We start from the raw sequence: 23,336 nt of genomic DNA, 5'->3' as shown, positions 1-23,336 counted from the left end.
GGTAAGACTAAAGGGTCTTTGTTCTCTGGAAATAGCAGTACCCATTATAGTATCGGTAGTTGTAGTTATTATTGTAGTGGTAGTTATAGTGATAGTATTAACAGTGGTGAATAAGACCTTCCTAGATATAAAGCAACTGACTGCACCGATTGTTTGTTTTCTTTGTTTGTTTGTTTTTTGCCTTTTACAGAGAGATGATCCAATTATTCCAATATGATGAATAACATGTGAACCTGCTACTTTTGTAAAATATCAAATATCACTGCTACAACACGTTATTGAAGTACAAATATTTAGTCTTTAGTTATAATAACATTCAATAGTAAATATACATTTTTAAAAGAAAGTGTTAATAAAAAATAAAATCAATAAAAAAGAAAAGGATATTGTCTACAATCTCAACCGTATGAAAGTTACCACTAGAAGAACAAATTATTCTATCACTCTTCCCACCGTCACTTTGATCCTTATAATCATTATATTTTGTCATAAACATTCTATTATCTTTCCTAACTTATATTTCGATAATATACCGATACTTGAACCAATAAAAGAGACTGGCACATTTAAACTAGTTCAAATACATAGGCATGGGACAGGTCCAAACTATCATACCTATCAAAAGTTAGACATAACACCCCAGATCATTGAAGATGCAAAGAATATATTTTATATAAATGAACTCGATTGGACTAGGAACCCAAACTATCAAACAGATAATCCATTCAATTTTAATTTCAAATTAAACACACAAATAGTGACTTTGCATAGATTGGACCCACATGAAATATTATCGAATTTGAAAATGGACCAGGACTATACCGAACCTATACTGGAATCCCTTTTAAGATGGGATCTTGATGAAAACATGGTTGCACCAAACATAACCGATAAAGGTACAATAATATCCCTCGCTTTAATGTCGTCAAATGCCTACGTTAAAATACCTCATACAGGTGATTGGAGAAATATATCCTTGCCTTGGAACCATTCTGAGTCTCCGGGTATAGGTTGGGATGGTAATGGAATCCGTGGCCATGTTTTTTATAACGACGTGGAAGATATTGTTGTCCTCTCCTTAAAGGGAACCAGTGCACAGGGATTGCCTGGATCTGGTGTAGATGAGACAACGGCAAGCGATAAGTTAAACGATAACCTTTTATTTTCGTGCTGTTGTGCTAGAGTCAGTTATCTGTGGACTACTGCTTGTAACTGCTACATGAAATCCAATACATGTGATGAGAACTGCTTGGAGAGAGAGTTAAGAAGAAAGGATCGATATTATAAAGCGGCATTAGATATCTTTCAACAAGTAGAATCAGATTATTCTAATTCTACAATATGGTTAACCGGGCATTCTTTAGGTGGCACTTTAGCTAGCCTTGTTGGAAGGACCTTCGGTTTGCCAGTTGTAACTTTTGAGAGTCCTGGCGAAAAATTAGCATCTGAAAGACTACATTTACCTGTCCCACCTGGTCTACCAGATTACCAAGAGGCAATATGGCATTTTGGGCATACAGCCGACCCTATATTTATGGGTACTTGTAATGGTGCAAGTTCTTCATGTTCAATTGCAGGTTATGCAATGGAGACCTCTTGCCATACCGGGAAAGTATGTGTATATGACGTTGTTAAGGATAAAGGGTGGTATGTTAACATGTTACATCACAGGATACATTCCGTTATAGATGATATCATATCTGTATACGATTCTCCAGCTAAATGTGTTGAACCTGAACCCTGTGTCGATTGTTACAGCTGGAGTTTTGTCACTGCAGAGGAAAATATATAATTTAGTCAGAACAATAAAAGATAGCTATATGGTGCTTAGTATTTCTGGTATTACCAGCCATGTTATTTTATGTTTTCCTGTTATTAATTCCTCTTTGAATGGTATATTCTATATACAAGATACAATGAATTATAAACAACAATATATATAAATATATATTCCATTAAACTTAGAAAGTAGTAGATAGAACCTTTTTGATTTCAGAGCAATAATTACCTTTAACGACAATTTTATTTGAAACAGCCACCACTCTCCAATTTTTTTTATCAATAAAGGGTAATCTTTCCTGTAAATCTATTTTCAATTGAACTGGATCACCTCGTATCTTCTTAATCTCCGTAACCACTTTGTTTCCACCACCTAAATATTCAGTGTATACAGGTAAATTACCAGTTTCACTTCTACCTACAAAATATTTACCTCTATTAACCACTGAATTATTTAATGGAGTCATATCTTGTTGTTTAACATCTTCTAATTTAGGGAACAAACTTTTTGCAAGGGTAGAGTCCACCATTTCATTTGTTGAATGGAAACGTAAACTGGTTAATTTCAATATATTTCTGGTTTGAACAAAACGTCTAGTAATTAATATCATCGCTCAAGGAAAATATCAGTAAACAAACTAATAAATATCTGTATAGATATTGAAATATAACAATTATTAAGGAAATTGATATGCTCTAAACAACTTATATGTGTTTTCAATTTAATCTTATCTCTACAATACCAATTTGTATTTACTTCAAATGAACTTTTTCAGAAAAATCTGCATTTATCCTGTGAGATAACACTGTAAATAACCCTACAGACACAATATACCATCTCATTTGGTTTAACCAACGGGTATCCTTATCTAAACTTTTTAATTACTCTTATTCTTCAAGAAAAAGAAAGTCGAAAGTAAAAAAAAAAAGGAAAACAATGTTTAAGCAAGAAAATATATCTTTTCTGTTTGAAAAATCTGTTAAAGAAAGAAAACTCTGTCCTACATTACGTAAACTATTATGATAGAATCATACCAATCTGATTAATCTAAGACTATGACCACTACTTTTACTTGTTTAAATAATTAGGCCTATGTACACCTTAGAATATGTTTTAAATGTTTATTAAACAGGAATTAACCATCTATTGCCAAAAAGATATATATATATATTTATGTATTTTTAAATAATAAAAAGTTTTCCAGCATAATAAGAAGATATATGCTAAATTACTCTATCAATGAGTCCATAATCTCATCATCTTATCCTTCCCACCACTGCAAACCCTTTTACCATCAACACTCCAATCTACCGTATATACCTCATCTTTATGACCTGGAAGATCTACTGCCAGTTTTCTTGTCCTCACATCCCATACTTTCAAAGTCGTGTCTTTAGAACAGGAAACCAACAACCTACAATCTGAGGACCATGCCACTTGATAAACACTAGCCACATGCCCTCTAAAAGTAGAAATAAACTTACCATCTCTACCATCCCATAGTTTAATAGAATTATCAAAGGAAGCAGATACAATATATCTTCCATCTGGACTAAATGCTACATGATTAACCAATTTTTGATGACCTGTCATTCTACATATTGGTTTATTTGACTTCAATGGGTTCCATAAGAACATTGTGAAATCATCACTTGCTGTAACCATCAATTCTTCTACCTTTCCATTCTTTTTGACGACTATTTCGTAATTTTTTAACGCTTTCTCCCTTGCCTCCTCTGCTGTAGATGGTTTGACGCCTGTATGATCAAATGGTCCCACCCTCAATGCATAATCAGTAGATAACGATAAGTGATTTACCCAATGAGCATGGTTTTTTAAGATATTAATACATTTCCCACCTGCTTTCATATCCCACACCCTTACTGTCTTATCATGAGACCCAGTGTATAACATACCCTGTCCACCCCATTTGACACATGATACAGAATTTGTATGTCCACTTAAAGTATACAAACATACCCGTCTTGCTGTGTCCCAAATTTTGACGGTACCATCCTTTGATGCTGATGCTAACCTAGGTTTATCGCCTGGTTTCACTAAATGCAATGGTTCCCATGATAATGAGGTAATCCATTTTGAATGTCCTCTCAGGACGGATGATTCTCCATTACCACCACTTAATGGTTTACCTTTATCAGCTTCCCACAATCTAATTGTGTTATCCATGGAACCAGTTGCAATCAATTCTGCATCAGGAGACCATGAAACACATAGAACCCAATTACGGTGTCCCGTTAAAGTAGCCATGGTGGTTTGAGTATCACAGTCCCATATCCTTGCAGTGTTATCACCAGCACCAGTAACCATTCTTGAGCTTGTATGTGGGGCAAAAGCAGAACATAGAATTGTGGAGCCATGACCAGCTACAGCAGACGAAGATCTAGTGACAGGCCTAACTTTAAAGACAGCCCTTGGAGTAAAAATTAAAGTGATTGTATCTTCTGTTGTGTGGTACCCTGGTTTCAAGATTGAGTTATATAAATTATCGGTGATATCTATTGTCTGCTGTGGATCATTAACTGTCCTCCCTGGAATATTGCAACTGAAAGTGTATGGAATTGGATCCTCTAAAGTCCCGTTCAATTGATTTAATAATTCTTCTAATTGTTTATCAGTTATACCGGCAGGAACTCTTAACCCACCACCCACTGTTTCACCAGTATCTAAGGCCTGTAATTTAATGGACACATTAGGTAAGTTGTCAGGAACAATCGGGACTTCTCTGATCTCTTGAGCTTGTTTTTTCTGTTTCTTAGATGGAGGTGGAATTAGAGTAGACATATTATATTATGTTATGTTATAGTTGCACTCTTTTTGTCTTTCCTTCTTTATTTTTTTTTATTTTCTATAACTTCTTAGTCCAAGTGATACTTACTTCTTCTTCTCTAATATCCTAAAACACAAATAAATATATACAAGTACAGGAACTATATAATGCAAGCCGGCATTCAATATTGTTAATCCGAAGCTATTTTTCTTTTTCTTTTTTTTTTTTATCATGGTATGTATGATGCGACTTTTCAATGATTCTCTCTCATTTCATCCCATGCCATCTCATCTCATCTCATCTCATCTCATTTCTTTTTCATTTCTTATTCTATATTTTTCTTGCATCGAGCAAAAACGAAAAAAAAAATTTTTTTTTTATTATTACGTTTTGCAGATAAAATCCGCATAAAATTCCGCAACCAAGAAAACAAATTCCGCCTATAACACATTGTCTCTAGGCACGTGAAAAATATTTACAAGTGACACAATATCTGATATTATATATATTGTATCACTACTGATTCATAAAGGCCAATCTGAACTAGATACATAATACTAATATGCAACTATCCTGTATTAAAATCAATCAACGATTTTCAAGTATATAAAATAAGGTGAGGAGAGAGTGTGAGATAATTTTTAGAATGAAAAAAAAGACTTTCTTATCCATTGCATATCCATTTGATTAATTATGAACAGAATATATGAGATAAAACACATACACACATGCACGTGTAAATGTGGTATGAAGATGGTTAAAGATTCAAAATCATGTATTACCATAGATTATTGCTTGGATTATAAATATGAACCCAAATGTTATTGCCACAAGAGACAGTCCAATTTTACCAAAATTTAAAAAGATCAGCATCAAAGTGAAATTCCCACCATTTTCACGACTCAATTGTAACAACAGCTGCAATAATGCTGCAACACCACCTATTATATCCAATATTACACCAGTGATGGAAAATCCTTTTACTGATTTCCTCTCCATATTGTGCTTGACTTGAGGGATGTATTTGATTAAAGACATTGAAATTTTCAAAACAAACAATTTATTGCAATATCGTAAAGTGGCTCTATTATTCCAACCTTCAATGAAGTAACTAGATTGGAGAAACTGGAAGGTGTATATCGCGAAAATAAATATCGAAAGGAGGAAAATCTTAAAATACAATGGCTTCATACGTCTTTTCTTATCATCATGGAACCTCCACAATTTTTTGCCCCAGAAAAGTTGAGAAAGAATAACCAAATTCATTACTTCTCCATGAAAACAATAAAATAAATCAAAACTAGTGATTTTGGGAGATTCCAAATTATTCAATTCTAGCATATTGCTGACTTTGACATCATTATCAACCATGTTAGCTTTGAATGGAAATTGACTGTTGCTATTTGTGTTTTCTACTGGTATCCAGTAAAACATTTGCAAAATCATAGAAATCAACAAATAAAAATAACCCATAGTGTTCAAAACAGAAAAATCCATTGACATACCCTTTGTTGATTTACATTTAACATTTTCCCAGATAGGCGAGTAGATCGATATCGACCATGCTGTCACGTAGATGAGACCCAAAAAATCTTCCAATCCCATAAGGTTCAGTACCATCTTGTCCCTTACAATACATATAAATAGATATATATGTATATGTGAATATTTATGAATTGAAATGGAAGAAGAAAAAAAAACACCCACAACAACACTATCTTCTAATTATATCTGATCAATCCAACAGACATCTTAATTCTGGTCATTCCTCCAGACAAATAAACAGAGACAGGGAGACAGACACAGATGACTCTGTCTTTTTGTATTCAATTGCTTTCTCTCTGCATATTTTGCCTTGTGTTGGGCCTTGGAGTTGCAAACTTTGACAGCCATCTCTATCAAAAAAAAAAAAAAAAATAACAGCAACAATAAGCAATGAAGAAAATGAAAGAAAGAAAGAAAGAAAGAAAGAAAGAAAATAAAAATAGAAAACAGAACAGAATTATTGACTTTGCAGGCTATAAGAAAGCGAGGGAGAGAACAAATGTGGGAGCACCTTTCTTGTGCAATCCATGACAATATACATTCCGTATCTAAATACATAGACATATTATACCTTCTTTTCCTTCGTCAGTTCATCGGGTAAATTAAAGACCCTTTTTCCCTAATTAATAAGACAATCACTACAAATTACAAGATATTTTCAACTATTTACAGATAGGGAGTAACAATATGAGCAATCTCAGAGATAATGTTGGCACAATCATGTTTGATAACAATGATAACATAATATCATATAGTGGCATAGGTAAAGAACGAATATCAGATGTTAAGGAGTTTAGTGTATTAACAATTGAAGAGGGTGGAACGGTAGCAGTCAATATTTTGAAAACAGATCTAAAGGCATATTTATATAAGAAGAATGAAGTAGTTCTTGTAGTCTATGTATCTACAATACCTGCTACTTCTTCTTCAGCTAGTAATATATGATGAAGATACATACTAAATATTATATATCCATACCACTGCTACCATACGGTATGTGTTTATACTGATAACAAGTTTGTTTTTGTCCAAAAAAAAAAAAAAACTGAACAAAGTAGCATTTTAAACCCAATATTATTATATTTGCTAATATAAAATAATAAAGCATATCCACTATACATAGATGTATTTATATATATATATATCTTAAACTTAAAAAAAAAAAAAAAGAAAAAATAAAAGAAAAAAATATCATCTCTTATTTTATACATCTTCACAAAAATCCAAATCCTGAACCAGAACCAGAGCCAGGAAATCCTGATCCTCCCATCCCATTAAACCCGCCAGCATTACCAAATGGATCATCGTATTTGGATCCTGGAACCCATCCAGGTCCTCGTCTGTTTTGTGTGTCTCTAAACACTTCATCTCGATTTTGCCCAAACGGATCGAAAATCATCCCACCTTGTCCAGGTGATCCTCTATTATCATTACTACCATCATTCCTGTTATTTGATGGGGGGCCGAATGGACCTAAATTCGATCCTAATGGGTTCTTTTGTCCCATTGGATACAGATCGTTACTTCCATACGTAGAACCCCCTCTTGCCGGTAAATATCTCTCTTGTAATTCTTCTGAATGAAACGTAGCCGATGGTTCATTTATCTCATATTCATCTTCAAATTTAGGTAGTTCCACATTTGAATGCTTTGAACTGGTGCCATTCCCAAATAGTATAGTGGTATTACTCTCAACTGGTATCTTGTCTATCTTAACAGGCTCTGAATCATTTTTATTTGAAATACCAGACTTTTCAAAGGACAAAACCATCGATTGAAGTTTTAATCTAACCATTATCACATTAGATAGCCTGACAACTTGATTCTTATGTTCATTTTGAAATAGTGTCCAATTTAAAGGGAACTTAATACTATTTAATTCCAAACTATTATTATCAACGTCATCCTTATTACCATCATCATCGTCGTATTTAAAGACATGATTAGCTAAAGTGTTATCTTTATCATCACAGAGAGTTATCATACACGTAGCATCTTCAGATACTTCTGTTGTTATGATCTCTATATACTTGATAGTTGAAAACAAAGAATTAGCTCTGATCTTTATAATACCTGAACTTGCCTGATCATTAGCACCATCTAAATCATTATTTTTATTTTTTTCCACAACTCCTAATCTTAACAATGTTTCATATGTAACCCTTGCTACCAATTCTAACTTATTCTTAATAACAGACATTATGTTAACGGTTTCTAGTTGTGCTCTGGATTTTTTTCTTTTACCAAAACCACCCTTAAGTAACACAGTTTTATTTCTATCTCATCTTCTCCCCTTTTTTTTATTCTAATTTTTATTTTCATTTTTACAAAATCATATATACATAAATACATATATATATGTTCACCAATTTCTATAATTTTGTATTATAAATCTTCGAATATATGATCCAGAATACCCAAGTAAACTAGGACTCTCAAATATAATCGAACTAAATAGATATAAAGATAATATATGTACATTTTTTTTATTTATTTTATTCTAACCCAATTTGGTATATACTTGTATATTACTATATAAACTGATTTAGTAATAACCAATAATAACTTGTCTCAAAAACAAAAAAAATACACATATATGCATACAATTCCTTTGTAATACATACATATTTTTGAGACTGAAAAAAAAATGGAGAAGTTTTGAGTATCTATCATTATTATCATCACTATTTTAATTCAGTAATTTCACCATCACGAGAAACCAACCCCATAACATTCAAAAATAAGTTCAAATCTTGGTACAATTTCTCACGTCTATACATAATTTCGTCGGATACAGCAGTGTTTTGGTTTCCATCCATTGCCAATTTTTGTTGTAATTGTTCCTTCAATAATTCTGCTTGATTTATTGTACCAAAGATTTCATCTCTAACCTCATCAATAATAATTCTTTGATGATTTAACTTACCACTTAATGCCAACGATGCAAGAAATTGCCATATGTATGCTTGATCATAATAGTGTGTCATTGGTGAACTCTGGCTATTATTATTTTTGTTGTTAATATTAGTATGATTAGTATTGTTATTATCATTAGCAGATTGTGATGATAACTGATTAATTTTATCAATGTATTCCTTAGGAGGGAAAATATTGGAAATTTTACTTTCTAATGCAGTAAATAACTTATCATATATTTCATTCCATGTAGAAATCTCTGGGGTTGACAACACACTGCTCCTATTAGAGTCTTGTCTAATTAAAGCCGCCCTTGAAATCAAGACAGTTATTAAATTCAAACCGATCTTTGATGTAGATATAAATGCAACATTATTGTTTTTAATTAAGTGTAATAACAAGCTCATAATTTCAATAAAATTAGAACTGTTAGATAAAAATGAAACAATGATCTTTAAAAAGACAGTTTGGAATAGATCTATTTTCTTTAATTGGGATTCATTTGGTTCTGGATTTGTTCTATAAGAACTAATAATGATTATATTTAAGTGTGATAGTTCAGAGAAAAAAGTCTGTAACAACTTCAATTTTTGTTCTTTATCTAAGAAATTAAAAATCCTTGGCATAATTTTAACACCTTTATCAAATGATAACATGGAGATAAATGGTGAAACTTCATAAAACTCATCATCGACATGTAAAGCTGACCACAACTCTTTATTACTGATCTCTTTACCACTTCTTAAATTAGCTTCTAATTCTAAAACTTCTTTATAAACACTTTCAATTAATGATAAGACAAATTTTCTTCCACCTGAGCGAGTCAATACGAAATTTTGATCAATGGAAGACAATGCATAAGATGATCTTCTTCTAGCACGTGTCTTTGCATTCAAATCCACGTTATCTAAAGATTCAGTGACTTCTTGTAGTGCACCACCAATAGAACTATTCCTACGTAATTGGCCTGGGCTGTTAATGTCTTCGTCTGCTAAATTAGACCCACTTCTACTGGTAGTTAATGGAAGAGTCAATTGTCTACGTGGAGCCTTACTGTTTAAGGAGGTTGACACTTTACCAAGAACACCGTCACGCCCAGATCCGTTACCTGAATTCAAACTATCATCATTTTTCTTTTGTGGTCTCTCTTTAGCGACAGTGACGGCTTTTTCCACTTGACTTTGCATTCTCTGTAATGCAATATCTGCTCTTTTATAACGTCCACCAAGTCTATGACCAGAATGTTCTAAGTAAGCTCTAGCAATTAAACCCTTATTGGATTCTCCAACAACGCCACCACGTTGGATAATCTTGTAGACTTGAAAATAAAAATCTTCATTGTATGGATCATCAGAGACAATTTGAGACAATTGATAACGAGTGATGAAATCCTTGTCTCTTGGAGTCATTAGGCCAGCATGTCTTAGGATCTTTTCAACTTTAGCATGACGAATTTGCAATCTTTTCTGTTCTTCCGGGGTCAGTGGTTCTCTTCTTTGAGAAGATCTGCCTTGTGATTGTTGCTGCTGCTGTTGTTGTTGTTGTGGTGGTTGCTGCTGATGGGTAGGAGCAGGTGAATGTGAAGAAACCATGACAGGGGCATGGATTGGTGGTGTAGGAATAGCATTCACAGACATGTTTAACTCTGGATGATCAGAAACCATTGGGGAAGCAGTATGGCTTAGTGGTGTTTTATGTAAATCCGTTTCCAACATTGGAGAAGATAAAGGGATTGCGGTGGATGTGGATATAGTAGCAGAATTGGTAGGAGTTGAAGAAGAAGTAACATTAGTTGGAATGGAAGCAGAAACTACAGACTGCTGTTGTTGTTCATTGGGTGAAGATAGAGAGATTGGATTGACATTTATTGGGGGAGGCATACTCAAATGGTGTTGCTGCTGTTGATGCGATTGTGGGTTTTGAGCCAAAGGTTGTTGATAGTATTGATTAGGGTGATACATGTTTGGATACAGTTGTGGTACAAAAGCAGGTTGATTAAATTGACCCGCATTTTGATTTTGCTGTTGAGGTGGAAGTTGAGGCGGAGGCATGAAACCCTGAGGGGGCATATATGGTGGCCCTTGATGGGGAGGATGTCCATTATTGAACTGTTGGAATTGGCGTTGCTGTCTTTCAATTTCTTCCATTGACAAAACATGGGGAGCATTAGTAGTAGTATTAGTGGCAGCATTAGTAGTAGTATTAGTGGCAGCATTAGTAGTAGCACCAGTAAATGAAGCATCACTACCGCCCCATAAAGATTCCATTGGTTTTAAATCCACGGACACGTCTAAATTAACTGTAGCAATAGAGCCAGTATTGGGTAAGGTCTGTTTATTGGAACCATTACCAAAGCCAGAAGTAGCTGCTTGCACATAAGATTTTCTATTAGTATTAACAATTGGTTCACTTTGATTGCTATGACCAAAATCAAAATCTGTACCGATCTCAACGTCACCACCGAACGTCTCTGCATTTAAATAATCGCCTTCTTCTTCTTCGTATTCACCATAACCTTTATAAGTGTCATCAAAATCTAAAATCTCATTATTGTTGTCATTACTTGTCACTGACGAATGGGCATTCTGCTGTGCCTTATTATGCGAAGGCAATGTCGTATCAAACCCAAAGAATGACATATCTTTGTTTCCTTAGTTATCTCAGCTATGGGCTTATTTACTTTTGTAAATAGTTATAAAGATATAAAGAATTGACAAAGAATCAGTCTTTTGATATATATATAAGAAAAAAGATAAAGAGGAAGGAAAGGGGACGAAAACACAGACTGTTTATGCACAATGTTACTCTTTAAAGAAACGAATTCAATACTTCTAATTTGATTTCTCAACGTATATTCTACTATCCAAAACGTGTCTTCTCTTCCAATTTCTTCAAAAAAAATAAAAGATTAAAAAAATAGACCTTTTTCCACAACCTGAAAAAGTTTGATTGAAACGACAAAAAGAAAAAAAAAAAGAAAAGAGAGGAAAAAAAATTTTTTTCCTTAGAGAAAAATGAGGGTAACTTTAACGGATCACGTGCCAGTTGCACAAAACATCCGTACACTCCCCCTCAATTCCTATTCTTATTCAATGATCATTATAATTCAAGTTTACTTCACTTATCTTAAACAGACAGAGTAGTCAGATTCCAGCAACTAAAAGGCCAACACCAAAATATAGTGTACTTAGATTGATAAATCTACAAAATTACAAATTAATAGATTTTGTTCACCCCCTCCGTAAGGAAGAAGGGTGATAAATATGAATATATATATATATATATTCATATAACCAATAGTAAATGTGTTTCATGTCATGTTCCTACCTGTTGTAGATTTACTGTATATATATGTAACTAATAATATTCTTACTAAATGTGTTGTTTTATATCTATACATAAAAATAAAGATATTTTTCGAATTAGAAACTTTTGTTATTTATTCTAGAATTCAATTAAAAAAAAAAAGAAAATGAAAAAAAAAGAAAAATGGTTAATATCTTAAAAGCAAGATGAGGGAGTGCATTTTTAAATATTTTGGGTTTTCTTTATACAGGGTTATGTTTGGCTATTTAACCTACTGAAACCCACATATATATAAAATCTGTTGCAAACATACCAAACCGTTTCCTTGAATTATTAACGGTAAATAGACTTTCTATGACTCGATGTGATGTCAGAGATAAAAGGAAAAACTGTGGACCCCACAGTTTTCTCAAATTCACACACTACTGACACCAAAAATACAGATAAAAATACACACATTTCTACTTTTTTTCTGGATTGTAAAGACAAAAAAAAAAAAAATGATAAAACCAGAGACAAATCATTACACAACAAAAAGAAAATAATGTTTTATGAACGTATATCCGATACACCCATGCCCCCGAACAAACTACATATCGATAAAGTTAGATACTGGGTTATTAATATATATATATATATATATACAAATATACAAAATATATATTTGTGTATATGCTATCTTGAATATATTTAGTACAAGTCTAATCTATTAAATCTCTCTGTTTTCTTCTCTTTGTTTGATTCTTTTTTTTTTTTTTTTTTTTTTTTTTTTTAATTACTTGTTCTCTCCTGATAGCCATTCAGCCTAGTGACAAAACATAACACTCCGAAATTAATTGAGTTTTTAAAAAACGAAAGTAGCATAGCAATTATAATCTTTCATATTACAAAAAGAAAACAAAAATATGGCCAGATTTTATATCCATGACAATAAAAATGAAATAGATTTTAGGGAAGACCATGACAGCGGTATCAAAGTCACTTTGCCTGAACTGACAAAACTCGGTGTTCTTTATTATTGCATAACAGAACCTGAACAAGTCGACCAATTGGCCAAAGAAAGGGACTATAAAAACCAGGATCTAGTCAATATTTCCCTAGATGCATTCAAAGGCAACAATGATGCAATGCTGGCCAAACTGAAAATTTTCTATGAAGAACATCTACATGAAGATGAGGAAATTAGGTATATAGTGGACGGGGACGGGTTCTTCGATATCAGAAATGCCAACACAAATGATTGGATCCGATGTTATGTAAATAAAGGCGATCTTTTGATCGTCCCTGCTGGTGTCTATCATAGATTCACTTTGACAACCAAAAACTTTATCATTGCAAGAAGGTTATTCAAGGATGAACCCCGTTGGGAAGCTCACAACAAATCCCATAAAGTAGACCAATACAGTGTACATAAAGAGTATCTTTCCTCTATAAAAATATAACAGCGCATATACATCCATACTATATACAAATCAGTTACTAATAATAATAATAATAATAATAATAATAATAATAATAATGTCTTATATTTTCCATTATATAACCCAGAATCACGGTTCAATGTTATTCACTGTTGTTTTGAAGACTGTCAAGCTTCTCCCAATTGAACTCTTCTCCGTGTTTTGTTCTGTTTGATTTTTTTTTTTCTCTCTTTTCTTCGAGATGAGGAAAAACAAAAAGAAAAACAAAAACAAGAGAAAAAGGAATTCCGCTCCCCTCCCTCCCCTTCGAACGGCTGTGACTGCTGCGAGATCGAAACAATAAAACACAAAAAGAATAAAAAAAAAATGTATGGGTGCAGTGCCTATATCACAAATCCTTCCAGGAGTAAATGTCCTTTGATCTTCACGTGTACGTTCTCATCATTCTTGAATAAATGAATATTTCAACTGTCAACAATATATACAAAAGAAAAGAAAGAAACTTGATTGTATAGACTGTTCTGTTATACAATACATTCTAAAGCAACCTGTATATTAGAGATAATATGAACTTATAATATTACTTTCGAATGAGTCAATGCAGCCTCTAAGTAAATCCTTCATAGAGATAAAACCGTTCAGCTCCAAAATTTTGAAAAATATCAAGAAAATTCATCAAAATAATATACCTGGTAAAAATATCGTCAGCAATACTGTTAAAAACACGAGTCCGCGCAACGGGACCGACTTGTCTTCTCGTTTGAAAATATCTTTATTAAAATTTCCTGGGTTGATCGGCCATGCCACTTCCAGGGTTAACAGATTATACAACGATGATACATATTCAATAAACATTCTACGTCATTTTTATGGTCCTACTTCCAATCACCCTGTATTAAATATGTCTTTGTTTGATGGGCATGGATTCGATGGTAAGGCCTGTGCCAAATTACTTTCGCAGAAATTACATTTAACGTTGCTTGATAACAACCATGGAGATAATTCGAAAATGGGCAAGCACGATTTCTTCCAATTATTGGAACGTTACTCCAAGGAAATCGGTGGGACATATTGGAATAAACTGTACCAGAATAGAGAAAATTTTTATAATAAATATATACAGCATTGCAACACAAAACAAGAACAGGTATTGTTTGATTCGGAACAGTTGGGTTCAAGAATGTTGTTTGACAAATTTGGTAATTTAATAGATAAAAATTCTTTACTGAATGAATATACAAGGTTAAAATTTTTCTATAATTTTTTAAAGTTCGACCTAGAGCAATGTTGCACTTTGCATGGAGGATCCACTGCATCTTCCATATTTATATCTCCTTACTCCACTTCATCAACTATCTCTCCTTCTTCTTCTTCCTCCTCCCCATCCTTCATTAACGATGAATCATTCTTCATAAATCCACCAGGATTGTTAAAATTAGTAGTCACGCAAGTTGGCGATTCCCGCATCATTATCTGTGATTCGAATGGGATCGCACATAATTTGTCTCAACCACATCACCCTTCCAATAAAAGAGAATCTCAAAGATTAGGCCGTTTATTGGATCCACCAGATTTGGACGCATTTGGTCAAACAAGATTTCTAAATAACTATGCAAATACAAGATCTTTTGGCGACATTATGGTCAAAAGAGAAGGACTCTCTGCAGAACCAGATATCTACTCTTACCTCATTGGAAATACAAAAAATTTACCATACAGTGAGAAATCAAAATTGCAATTCGGTGGTGACGAATGTTTTATTATGATGGTCACTGATGGCGTGACAGATTTATTATCTGATCAAGAATGCGTCGATTTAGTTACCACAACCTTTAATCTAAGAGGAATGAAAGTAGCAACACCACAGTACGTGGCAAATGAAGTAATTGAATTCATCACCACAATTGCTAATAAAGATGCGGACAACGCTACTTGTCTAGTGCTTAGATTGCCAAATTGGGGCAATTGGCCAACTATAGATAGAACAGGGGCATCAAGAGAATCCAAACTACTTAAAATATCATTAACATAAATCTTCTTCCTTGTTCTTTCTCATACAATTAATATATTCTTTTCTATTTTTCTCTCTCCCCCTCCCCTCTCTCTCTTTTTTTTTTTTTTTTTCTTATTATTGCTCTTCTATATATTTTTTGTTATTTCATATTAATAATATCCATATCACCTACATAAATATATATTCACACTTATTGCCTTTTTTACTCTTAATTCCATTGCTTTTCTTGTTCTAATACTGTTTTGTCTGATTCTCTCTTGCTTTTTTTTTTTTCCTTCCATACTTCTCTTTTCAACAAATTTGATATCGCCCTTAACATTTTTGTTAAGAATGATTTGAAAAGTTGCAAAGGATCAAATGATTAAATGGTCGACTAGCCATCGAACGTTTACCCACTGTAAACTCTTTCGATACTTTATACAAAAACATAAAAGTTCCTCCATAATATTTTAATCAAAGTGACTAATTATTATTATTTGAAACATAACAATTATATCCAGGGAATAACTTTTATTTCAATTATACTTATCAGAAAATCAACATCAAAAGTTTTGAAACAAGAGAAAAAACGATATATTGCATAATATTGCATTTTATAACATACCATTGCGTCACCATAATCACATATTTACACTTCCACTACTTCATTTATTCATTAGTTATCAATTGCTATAAAAATTTCAAAAATAGACATATTCAATACCATGTCTCCTAGAAAATATTTATTGACTCCACCAGAAGAACTACATCCATATTTACCACATCGTGATTCGAATACAGATCTTTTCAACGAAGATGATAGAATTACAACTGATATATATCCGGATTTCAAGCCATGGCGACACGATTCAGAAGAAGACGAAATTTTACTAAATTTTGTTTCAAAGGGTTATTATGTATCCTCAAAAGTTAATTTTGAAAGTATATCGGCACGATCCTCCCTACATACTTCTTTACCAAAATTATCAGATCATTTATCAAAACAGTTTTCAAAAATTTTACAAATAAGAGAACAACAGATAAATAAAATACCTGCCACTACTCTAAATCTTAAGCTAGAATCTTATCAAAGTAGTAATCATGTTCTACCTGATAAAAGCACCAACAAAAATGGTCTATTTTTGATTAATCCATTAGCTGGCCCATACTTTCAACTACCTAGCCGTGTAACTTTAACAGATAATAAAAAGGAAAAATGGTTACAGGATCTAAGCTCCCCATATGCATCTTTATCCAAGACATCAGAGTTTATACCACATGGTCTTAAAAAAAAACAGGTATTAGAGCAATGCTATATTAAAAATATTCCGATAAGAAGAGCTATATGGCTAATCAAGTGCTGCTATTCAATAGAAGCACAAAATCTAAAAATTAAACACGCCAATTCACAACAGAAATATAATAACAATAATCTTTCGCTTTTCTCCAATGAATCTGTTGTAGAAAACTGTAAAGAGCATTGTATTTTATACAAAGAATGGACTGATGCATTTGTGTTTATCTTAGAAAGATTGATCTTTGAAATGAAACAAGTTTATAATGACTCAAATAAATTAAAGAAATGGAAATTAGATATATTTTATTTTTTGAAATTATTAGGTAATTGTTATACTTTAAATTTACTGGATAGACAGATTTTTTTTCATTGGCTTATTGAATTTATTGCTAAACTTGAAAATTTTGAATTTTTACCATTAACTTTGCATATTCTACTATTATTTTGGAATGACATGACCAAATACTCAAATAAAATATCGGATAATATATATGACAACTCTAATTCATTTTTAGTTTCAAAGATTGCTGATAGTTTATTAGGCAAATACTACTCAATTTCAAGAAGTAAGTCTATGATCACTGATGAAAAATATATAGTAAATGATATTAAAAAAAACAATAAGGTCAAAAATTCTTTATTAAAAATAATAAGTCAACTGATTTGCAAACTGTTTCAAGATCAATGCTTAGAGATTTTCCTTTTCCAAAGTTCAAGTTGGGAATTGTATAAACCTTGTCTGTATGAAATTATTAATAAGCTTAAAAATCAGGAAACAAAATTAGATATCCAAAAAAAATTAGAATTAATTAGTTACAGAAATGATATGTTCAAGAATAATTCGCTGTTAAATTTTAATTACTTGTCTACAACCAATGACCAAAATAAAAATATTTCTTCTAACAATACAATGAGTAATAATAACCATATAGAAATGCTTATAAATAAATCCAGCCTATCTAACTCCTTTCCTCATTTGGACCTAAAAAATATTTTTAAACCATTGACATCTCAACCTCACATTAGGATCATTAACATCCCAAATATTGATGTTGAATTTTTGAAACAATTAGATGGTATTCAAGCAGATTTCGATTGGCCTCAATATGTGGAACAAAACCCACTACAAGTATCTCAAGTATTACAGTTAATCCTATGGTCAATCCATCCATCTAGAAAATCTCATTACGAGTCCAATCAATTAGTAACAAAAATATTGTTGTTACAAATCAATTTACTCACTGAAAAGATTCCTGAATATGAAATTGAAGATGTAATATGGTCATTAATTTTTCAAATTGGAAAGTTATCAAAATATAATATAAAAAAAAATATTAATTTACTTGCACTTTACCAATTATTAAACATACTGAACACTTATGGCATGATTAAGGTTCCTACTTATATAAGAAAGTTAATTAGTTCTGGAATAATGTATCTTCATGACTCAAACGATAAATTTTTTCATGTTTCATTGTTAATCAATTTAAAAATATCACCATTAATGAAAAGTCAATACAATATGGTCTTAAGAAATGTGATGGAATACGAACCTTATTATTATGAAAAATACAATTTTGATAAATTAGTCAAATCTGTGGAAGCTAAAATAGATATACTATTAAAACATGATAAAGATCCAAAAGTAAGTTTAAATGATCTTCCAATGAGTGGGAAAATAATGCTTGGTGAATGGTACTTAAATTATTTATGTTCTAAGGAAGTTTTTGAATCAGTGGATAAGCATATGCTAACACACAATTTCAAAATATTATGTTTAGACTTGAAAGTTACACAACTTTTCTATAAATGGATAGAATTCATCGTATACCATCAATTGTTGGTTGATGTAGAGACTCTTGAAACATTAGTCAACATTTTGTTAAATTATCAAATGATTTTTGCTCAGTTTATTAATGACCATATTCTTTTCACAAAAACCCTAATATATTTATATTGTAATGTCTTTAAGAAGAAGAATCCAGAAAGTTATAACTTAATTACGTTGATGCCATTTTGGAAATTTTTTATGCAAAATTTTACTGTGGTCTTGGCAATTGATGATGATTTAAGAACGGAATTACAAAATGTCTATGAAGAAGAGAAAACGAAGTTGGAAAAGTTAGAAAAGAACAAAAGTTATGTTAACTTGTTATATGCAAAATTAAATCTTTCCCAAGAGACAAATTTTGAAAATGTTATTTTAAATTATACAAAGATGTTTCAAACAAATATCAAACTACTTGTATCCACAAATTCATCATTGGAAAATAGTAACAATAATATTAAGCATTCTGAATCAAGGAGAATAGCTAGATTAAATTTATTATTATTAATGAATGCTAATGCAAGAGATTATAATAAGTTTATGTCTATTTTTTTAAAGAGAAAATATTTTGATAATCAAGGTCTCATCACTTTAATTTGTGAGAAATTATTAACTCTAGACCAAGTTAGAAGAATATTAGGAGCAGAGAAGTTATTAGAATTATATGCTTTGCAGTATGAATCTCCTGAATGCTACATTTTTTTTGAAACTCAGAAGAAAGAATATTTGAAAACTAAATTTGAGTTAATTTTAACGTCATGTTTAGAAAATTTACCCAAATATTATTGCTTATTTATACAACTTATCTCTGATTTTGGTTCTAATCCCAAAATGCTTGTAACATCATCAAGGATATTATCTAAACTCTTAAGCAGTGGAGTATATAAATCAGAAAAAATTGTCAAAGATTTATTATCATATGGAAGAGAAAATATATTTTTTTATAATGAGGATTATATTAGTGAAACCGAAAGTGAAGAGGAAAATTCTGTTATTGGCCTGGAAGAAAATGAAAGTATCCATATTAGTGATAGAACATCACAACAACATAAACTAAACATTCTAGATGCTTACAAGGGTTATAATTTACTAGATTTTTCCAATTTATGGATATTTCAAGGACTTACAAATTATTACATAGAAGAATTAAAGAAGGAATCTAATACAAATTTCAACAAGGATATCAAAGCATTGATATTCGGTATCTTTGAGTATACTGACTATAATGAACTTTGTTCCAATATATTTGACACTATTGAAGAAGTTGAGACCATGAAATTAATTGTTAATATTATGGAAGAACATTTTTTCAAGAAATTTTTAGAAATTAACATTGCTGGAGATATACCACCTTCCAAATACTTGTTAATAATCATTCAGTTAATAACATCTCTTTTCAAAAAAATTAGTCATATAACATCAACACAGCTAGAGTTATATCGTCCATTGTTCGCTGTACTAACTCAAGCCTTTACCAAACTTTGTGTATTAGAAACACAACAATTAAATAAAGTTGAAAATGTAATTAATGTTATTATGAAAATTTTCACAATCCATCAAACTTCGATTTATCAATACATTGTAGAAGATTTACAAGATAAAAGACTGAAAGATAGTACAATTAAATTTATTGAGAACGTTTTCCAATTATTTGAAACCACCTCTTTACCATTAAGGTTAAAGTTAATAATATATGATATTCTTTCATCACTAAAAGCATATTGTATATATGTTTCTTCTACGGTTGTTGATCCATACACTAAGACACATAATGAGCTGAATAAAACAAATAGTATGAGTTTAATTAAGAGCTCATCATTTGTATCTTCTCCATTTATCAGATCGCCATCACCTTTTAATAGTGATAATAACAAAGGCAGTATACAGTTTAATAATAGCCCAACCTATACATCCATTAAATTAAAGAAGAATAGTTCAGACACACAGTTAAATAGGAACTCAACTTATTCCCTAGGAGCAACTCGTTTTGAAATTCCTCAAGTATTACTAGACTTACCACCATTCCAAGTCTCATCATTTACACCAAAATATAATAATAGTACACAGAATAGGAATGATGAAACAAAAATATTAGATTTAGGGATCAAATATATTGATCTATCTGACGCTTCCTCAATACAAGGTTGGAATGATAACAATAACAATCAATGGTATATCTACGACAAATCTAAACATGTTTACGTGTGTCAGTTACAAAATGAACCGTATAATAATATTAACAATTATCAATCACCTGGCGAAACTTATTCATTGAACAATTCTTGTTTTAATTTGACATTATTTGATGCCAGTTTAGATAATAAGAATCCAAATTAGAATATAGTGTATATATAATATATAATTTTTTTTTCTTTTTCTCTGTGATTTTAAATTCAATGTTGAAGTTCCTTTTTGGTTTTGTGTTACATATTTATTCCACCATTAATGGTATTAACTTAATATCTCTCACATAAGAAAAGTGCTCGTAAACAAAAAAGAAGAGCACCTAAAGTATTGTTATTATTGAAGTTTATTCAATCTAGATTTTTTATGAAATTCATACAAATCAGATGGTTCTAAGAAATCTTCTACCAAACCCTAACTTCAACAAACTATTATCCTTGGGAAAAGCGCAGAATAATTATTGCTGCCCAATATTTCTTTTACGTCGGTATTATACATGCATGCATTTTTTTCCTAATTTTTTACTTTTTGTCGTTGAATTTTTTTTATTGGGATGCCACCACTTTTTCTAATTTCTACCTGGAAGTTAATAAGACATACTTCTATATATATCCATAACACATATTCACACATATATAGTCAAGCCATCCTTCCCAGAGAGTCTGGTTTTGACTGAAAATATACCTCTATACTACGCTTGCACTCTCCTATATTTGTCACTGAGTTTTTTCTGAACTATAACTTTTTAAAAAATCAGGTGAGATGTTGACCTCTACAGACACAATAAACACTGTCAAAGAGTTCCAGGAACAAGACTTGATTAAGAACGTAGATTATAAAATTCTCAAACAACAGGAAGGACATCTGAATAAGCTTATTGATAGACAAGACACATTTACTAAAAAATTACAAATTCTTTATGAAAGGTTGGATGCGGTGAAAAATTATGAAGAATTTACTGATTTATTGGTTAATAGCTCTACTCTATTACGTGAGATATTTTCTCTTGATAATGCGCAAAAGAAACAACCTTTATTAAACCAATTAGCTCCAAGTATTGATTGGAGTAAGTATGGGTTACACAATATTAGTAATTATATTATTGAGGACGATGATTTGATATCATTACAAAATGATGGGCTGCTATAATTGATAGAAAAAAAAAAAAGAAAAACAAAAAGAAAAGTAATCATACAAATACAGACACACTTGTGTAAGTATATGTTCCTCTCTTGCTTCTAATTGAGTCAACTAATTGATATTAGCAAGAATGTGTAGGAATTGTATATAAACAACTGTTGTCCTTTTCAATAGTAGAAAGTTCTTCTATAACGAATCATACACGATAGATGGATGTATGAATGTATATTCTTACGTTTTTCTTTTTTTGAGTAGTTTTCCTTTTAACAGTCTAAGAATATTATTCTGGTAGAAAACTGGCGAGAGGAAAAAAAAAATAAACTGCAATAAACCCAAGAACATATATTATACATAAAAAAGAGAGCAGAGTAGAAACCTCATTAAATAAAACTAGCATATTAATAAACGCTTTATACATTCCGATAAATATATAAGATAAATAAACAATACACACACACACACACACACACACACACATATATATATATATATATATATATATATATAACCAAATTATATTACCTTTAATCTATGTTATCAAGAACTCTCTTAAGAAACTCGTTTGCTAAATCTACCACTCGCACTAAGCTTTTTTTAACTGGTGGTAGTAGTGTTAGAAGGTTACAATCTCATTATGCATCAGTTACAAAGTTGAAAAACACTGAAGAGTTTACCAAGATAATGAATTCAAACCAATTATCTGTCTTTGATTTCTATGCCACTTGGTGTGGTCCGTGTAAAGCTATGATCCCACATATCTCTCAAGCTGTGGAAGAAAATCCAGATATTAAATTCTATAAGATTGATGTTGATGAATCACCAGAGATTGCTAAATTATGTGAGGTTGTCGCTATGCCCACTTTTGTTTTTACTAAAGATGGGAAGATACTTGATAAAATCGTTGGTGCTAATCCACACAGTTTACATACAAATATTGCAGTTTTAAAGGAAAAGGAAATGAAATGAAATGAAATATTATATTTACATATCTACATACATACATATTTAATATTCTCTTTTTAAAATATTTATAATAAAATCGATATTCGATAAGTAAGTAAGGTTTTAAAATTATTCATGTATATATAGGTATTGCTGTTAAAATACTGATCTGTATCTATGGAAAAATGGCAGTGCT

The 23,336-nt window shown here is 31.4% G+C and overlaps 12 protein-coding genes across 12 annotated transcripts; 7 read left to right on the top strand and 5 right to left on the bottom strand.

The window, feature by feature from the left end:
* Window positions 1–406: 406 nt before the first annotated feature.
* Window positions 407–1,792, top strand: ATG15 (triglyceride lipase ATG15; the record flags this gene model as incomplete). The annotated part of the gene is made up of 1 exon (XM_064861154.1): window positions 407–1,792. One exon carries the CDS (start codon window positions 407–409, stop codon window positions 1,790–1,792), a length of 1,386 nt encoding a protein of 461 aa, XP_064717394.1.
* Window positions 1,793–1,961: 169 nt separating this feature from the next.
* IMG2 (mitochondrial 54S ribosomal protein mL49 IMG2) lies at window positions 1,962–2,390 on the bottom strand (the record flags this gene model as incomplete). Its single annotated transcript, XM_064861153.1, has 1 exon — window positions 1,962–2,390. One exon carries the CDS (start codon window positions 2,388–2,390, stop codon window positions 1,962–1,964), a length of 429 nt encoding a protein of 142 aa, XP_064717393.1.
* A 626-nt stretch (window positions 2,391–3,016) lies between these two features.
* RSA4 (Rsa4p) lies at window positions 3,017–4,582 on the bottom strand (the record flags this gene model as incomplete). Its single annotated transcript, XM_064861152.1, has 1 exon — window positions 3,017–4,582. One exon carries the CDS (start codon window positions 4,580–4,582, stop codon window positions 3,017–3,019), a length of 1,566 nt encoding a protein of 521 aa, XP_064717392.1.
* Window positions 4,583–5,339: 757 nt separating this feature from the next.
* Window positions 5,340–6,188, bottom strand: ERS1 (cystinosin-like protein ERS1; the record flags this gene model as incomplete). Its single annotated transcript, XM_064861151.1, has 1 exon — window positions 5,340–6,188. One exon carries the CDS (start codon window positions 6,186–6,188, stop codon window positions 5,340–5,342), a length of 849 nt encoding a protein of 282 aa, XP_064717391.1.
* A 612-nt stretch (window positions 6,189–6,800) lies between these two features.
* Window positions 6,801–7,058, top strand: EGO2 (Ego2p; the record flags this gene model as incomplete). The annotated part of the gene is made up of 1 exon (XM_064861150.1): window positions 6,801–7,058. The coding sequence occupies one exon, from the start codon at window positions 6,801–6,803 to the stop codon at window positions 7,056–7,058; it is 258 nt and encodes an 85-aa protein (XP_064717390.1).
* A 268-nt stretch (window positions 7,059–7,326) lies between these two features.
* On the bottom strand, window positions 7,327–8,313 carry FUB1 (Fub1p; the record flags this gene model as incomplete). The annotated part of the gene is made up of 1 exon (XM_064861149.1): window positions 7,327–8,313. The coding sequence occupies one exon, from the start codon at window positions 8,311–8,313 to the stop codon at window positions 7,327–7,329; it is 987 nt and encodes a 328-aa protein (XP_064717389.1).
* A 484-nt stretch (window positions 8,314–8,797) lies between these two features.
* On the bottom strand, window positions 8,798–11,668 carry PAT1 (deadenylation-dependent mRNA-decapping factor PAT1; the record flags this gene model as incomplete). The annotated part of the gene is made up of 1 exon (XM_064861148.1): window positions 8,798–11,668. The coding sequence occupies one exon, from the start codon at window positions 11,666–11,668 to the stop codon at window positions 8,798–8,800; it is 2,871 nt and encodes a 956-aa protein (XP_064717388.1).
* Window positions 11,669–13,240: 1,572 nt separating this feature from the next.
* On the top strand, window positions 13,241–13,777 carry ADI1 (acireductone dioxygenase (Ni2+-requiring); the record flags this gene model as incomplete). The annotated part of the gene is made up of 1 exon (XM_064861147.1): window positions 13,241–13,777. The coding sequence occupies one exon, from the start codon at window positions 13,241–13,243 to the stop codon at window positions 13,775–13,777; it is 537 nt and encodes a 178-aa protein (XP_064717387.1).
* Window positions 13,778–14,354: 577 nt separating this feature from the next.
* On the top strand, window positions 14,355–15,788 carry PTC6 (type 2C protein phosphatase PTC6; the record flags this gene model as incomplete). The annotated part of the gene is made up of 1 exon (XM_064861146.1): window positions 14,355–15,788. The coding sequence occupies one exon, from the start codon at window positions 14,355–14,357 to the stop codon at window positions 15,786–15,788; it is 1,434 nt and encodes a 477-aa protein (XP_064717386.1).
* A 686-nt stretch (window positions 15,789–16,474) lies between these two features.
* SRB8 (Srb8p) lies at window positions 16,475–21,211 on the top strand (the record flags this gene model as incomplete). Its single annotated transcript, XM_064861145.1, has 1 exon — window positions 16,475–21,211. One exon carries the CDS (start codon window positions 16,475–16,477, stop codon window positions 21,209–21,211), a length of 4,737 nt encoding a protein of 1,578 aa, XP_064717385.1.
* A 609-nt stretch (window positions 21,212–21,820) lies between these two features.
* Window positions 21,821–22,207, top strand: AHC2 (Ahc2p; the record flags this gene model as incomplete). Its single annotated transcript, XM_064861144.1, has 1 exon — window positions 21,821–22,207. One exon carries the CDS (start codon window positions 21,821–21,823, stop codon window positions 22,205–22,207), a length of 387 nt encoding a protein of 128 aa, XP_064717384.1.
* A 522-nt stretch (window positions 22,208–22,729) lies between these two features.
* On the top strand, window positions 22,730–23,164 carry TRX3 (Trx3p; the record flags this gene model as incomplete). The annotated part of the gene is made up of 1 exon (XM_064861143.1): window positions 22,730–23,164. One exon carries the CDS (start codon window positions 22,730–22,732, stop codon window positions 23,162–23,164), a length of 435 nt encoding a protein of 144 aa, XP_064717383.1.
* Between the last annotated feature and the right edge of the window lie 172 nt (window positions 23,165–23,336).

This window comes from Arxiozyma heterogenica (genome assembly GCF_036370985.1).
Source record: "Arxiozyma heterogenica strain weizmannii chromosome Unknown scaffold_6, whole genome shotgun sequence".
Classification (NCBI taxonomy): domain Eukaryota; kingdom Fungi; phylum Ascomycota; class Saccharomycetes; order Saccharomycetales; family Saccharomycetaceae; genus Arxiozyma; species Arxiozyma heterogenica.
This window is presented reverse-complemented; position numbering and strand designations above follow the sequence as displayed.